Here is a 3,117-nt window from a genome sequence, read left to right as displayed (position 1 = left end):
TTCCTTTTGCAGATGTCCTGGTGGGGTTGAACTGCCAGCCTGCGGGGTAGCAAATGAAGCCAGAATTCATTCCCGCCCCCACCCCCACCCCTCACCCCCACCCCGCCAAGGAATGAACCAAATCAAGCATATGCCATCAAACCCACACCAACTCCTGGAGACTACTCCATGTGAGTCAGAGCACAGGGATGTTGCAGAGGGGTTTCTGTGACTGGTTTCTCAAGTGCATCACCCAGGCTTTCTTCCCTGGAGACTGAGTAGACACAAACTTCCAGCCTTTCCATGAACACCTATCCATGTTAACCATATCATGCTCAGGGACATCAAAAACTAAGCAAGACATACACGCATGCATGTACACACATGTCAGAACCTATGTAACCTGGCAATCTTTCAAAGAAGGAAAATTCAAAACTATACAATGAGGTTGAGTTTCTAACTATAGCATGAGAAACCACACAGTTGAATTTTTAAAATTTGCAGAACACAGAAAAATAAAGTCATTCTGTAAATTTTCAGCTATCAAATTTTTATGTGAATCGTATAGACACACGGTAACCTAATTGGTCTCTTTACCACAGCTAGAGACTAAAATTAATATCAGCTTTAGTAAATATTTATGAGAGATGTTATATGTAAATAGCTTAATATTCTTTCTGAATTATGGAAGATGAACAGGGATCCTAAAGATTTTTAAGATGTACAATATTTGAGGAATTAAAAAAGATTTATTACATTATTCTATTTAGCATAATATTGCACTGTTTTGCATAATTTATTAGGAAAAGATATGCAGTGGCTTCCAAAGGTGCATGGAAAAATTCCATTATCTTTATTCCATTTTCCCATGACCTTTTTGAAAGCCCCTTGTGCATTCATGGCAAGAAGGATTAGCTACCAATGAGCTCCTTGTATCTCAATTAGGTAATACTTGATAAATATCAGTCATTTTGCCTACCATTGGGTTCCATATGGTGACCGTATGTGGTTTCAGAGTAAAGCTATACTCGGTAAGATTTTCAATGCTAACTTCAGAAGTTGGTTGGTTTTTTCTAAGGTACTGCTACCTTGCCTTCAGTTTTTTGTTTTTTGTTTTTTTTTTTGGGACCCAGCAGGGTGTTTATGTGTAGAGGTAGGTGGCCGCGGGACCGGGAAGGGGCTACAGGCCTATGACATCGTCGTCCACCTCCAGGTCAGCAAGGGCGCTGCAGCCAGCTCTGGGATGCTGGGCCCCGGAGCTGGGGTCCAGGCCGTGCTTCGGCTTTGGGGCAGCCGCCCCGGGTCGACCCGGGTCCATGACTCCCAGCACGGCGTCCAGCATGGAGGGGCCCAGATCCAGGTGGAAGGTCAGCAGAGGGTCGGTGGGCTCACGGAGCGGGGGCTTGGGGGTGCTGCGGGGCTCTGGGGGCGGCCCGCCACCGTGGCGGCTCAGAAACGAGGTGTCCCTGAAGGCGTCGCCTCCGCGCCCCACATGCAGAGTGTGTCTGAAGTCGCTGAGCGGAGCAGAGATGGACAGCGCGCCGCGCTCTGGCCGCTTCTTGGGCTGCGGGGCCCCCAGCTGCTTCAGGACCGGCATCTTGCAGCCTTCAGGAGGCAGGGCGGTCGCAACCCCGGCTCTGCAGGGAGCTCCGTGCCTTCAGTTTCTAATCTTCTGTTTGGTAGCTGAGCACTCAGTTGCTCTCACCACTCAGGGACTCCATTTAAGGACCCGCATCTTGAAGTGTGAGTGCTTGCAGGCAGAGCCCTGTGTAGCCTGATATGTCAGGAATTAGCTTCCCTTACAAATTGGTGGGCCTTTCTGGGCTGCTTTTCTTTTTCTGTAGGTCTTTCATGAGTTCCTGTAATGATACTTTATTGTATGTGGGACACGTGAACAAAGGAGCCCTTTTGTCCAGTAGGTTAAATATTGGGCTTCCGACTGCAAGGGCAGCTGTGCACACTCACCAGAAATGTGCAAAGATGAGTCTGCCTGCTCCAGTAAAGATGTGCAGGCGTGGGAGTCCTACGGGGAGTTCTGCTGTGTGTGATAGCTCTGCTGTGAGTTGGACCAGATGTGGTGGCAGGGATTTATGTGTGAACAACGCCAGCCCTTGTTCTTGACCAATTATTAGTTATTTGAGGCTAAATGCAGTTTGATTCACATTTTTTGTGGACTCTTGTGAAGTGCAAAAAATAAAATATTTTTGGTGACAGTTTTGGGAATGATATATTAGTGGAGGAGAGTTTTTTTGGAACATGCTATTTTTTTTTAATCATTTACTTTGGGCTCAGACAACTCTTATCACAATCCATACATCCATCCACTCTGTCCGATGTCTCCCTTGACCCACTCTTCTGTTGTTCATCCCCCATTTGTCTTTAGTGATCTTATTGGGAAGTTGAACACACAATGGTATAAAATTTTGGAACATGCTACTTTTTTATTGATTTCAATCTTTTTGTATTTCTTCATTGAAGTCTCAATGACACACCTCTCTGACCTCCTTCATCCTTATTAAAATTTATTTGTTCAACCTGGGGTTTGACTATCCTTAAAACATAGCAAGTACATTCCTTCCTAATACCCTGTGGTCTGGTATTTTCTCCTCTAGGAACAAACTCTTTTGGACTACCCATTAGTTAATCCCATCACATCCTTCAAATCACTGTTTTCATTGAATGCAATTGATTAGACTACTAAGGGCAGATAAGGAAAACCACTTGTAAACAAAAGGGCCCCATAGGCAGGTACACAGAATGTTTTCACAGTGGAAATCAACTGAGAGAGTACCTATGTTCACCTCCCCTCTGTATTGAGGACAGATGTTTGCTCTGGGTCCTAACTAGCATAATTAATTAGCGGCATTTAAAAGGATGCTTTTCTTGTTGTTCGTTACCATCTAGTTTTCTCCAATATATTACAACACTGTGCACCCATGGTGATGTAGTGGGCTATGTGTTGGGTTGGTACCCACATGTTCAGCCATTCAAAACCACTCACTGGTTTACAGTAGATGAGGCTTTCTACTCCCTTAAAGAGTTGCAGTTTCAGAAGCGCGCAGGTCCTGTTCTACTCTGCTCTCTGGGGATGCTTTGAGTCAGAATTGACTCAATGACTGTAATTTTTTTTTTAATGTA

The 3,117-nt window shown here is 45.0% G+C and overlaps 1 protein-coding gene across 1 annotated transcript; it reads right to left on the bottom strand.

Moving 5' to 3' along the window:
• Positions 1-1,159: 1,159 nt before the first annotated feature.
• Positions 1,160-1,606, bottom strand: LOC142443300 (cdc42 effector protein 5-like). Its single transcript, XM_075544755.1, has one exon. The coding sequence runs from the start codon at positions 1,574-1,576 to the stop codon at positions 1,160-1,162; it is 417 nt and encodes a 138-aa protein (XP_075400870.1). The 5' UTR covers positions 1,577-1,606.
• Positions 1,607-3,117: the final 1,511 nt, after the last annotated feature.

This window comes from Tenrec ecaudatus, chromosome 3, assembly GCF_050624435.1.
Source record: "Tenrec ecaudatus isolate mTenEca1 chromosome 3, mTenEca1.hap1, whole genome shotgun sequence".
Taxonomy (NCBI): Eukaryota; Metazoa; Chordata; class Mammalia; order Afrosoricida; family Tenrecidae; genus Tenrec; species Tenrec ecaudatus.
This window is presented reverse-complemented; position numbering and strand designations above follow the sequence as displayed.

Bases quoted from the DNA above. Each gene is read 5' to 3' on its own strand.
- LOC142443300 (XM_075544755.1), bottom strand. From the start codon at position 1,576: ATGCCGGTCCTGAAGCAGCTGGGGGCCCCGCAGCCCAAGAAGCGGCCA.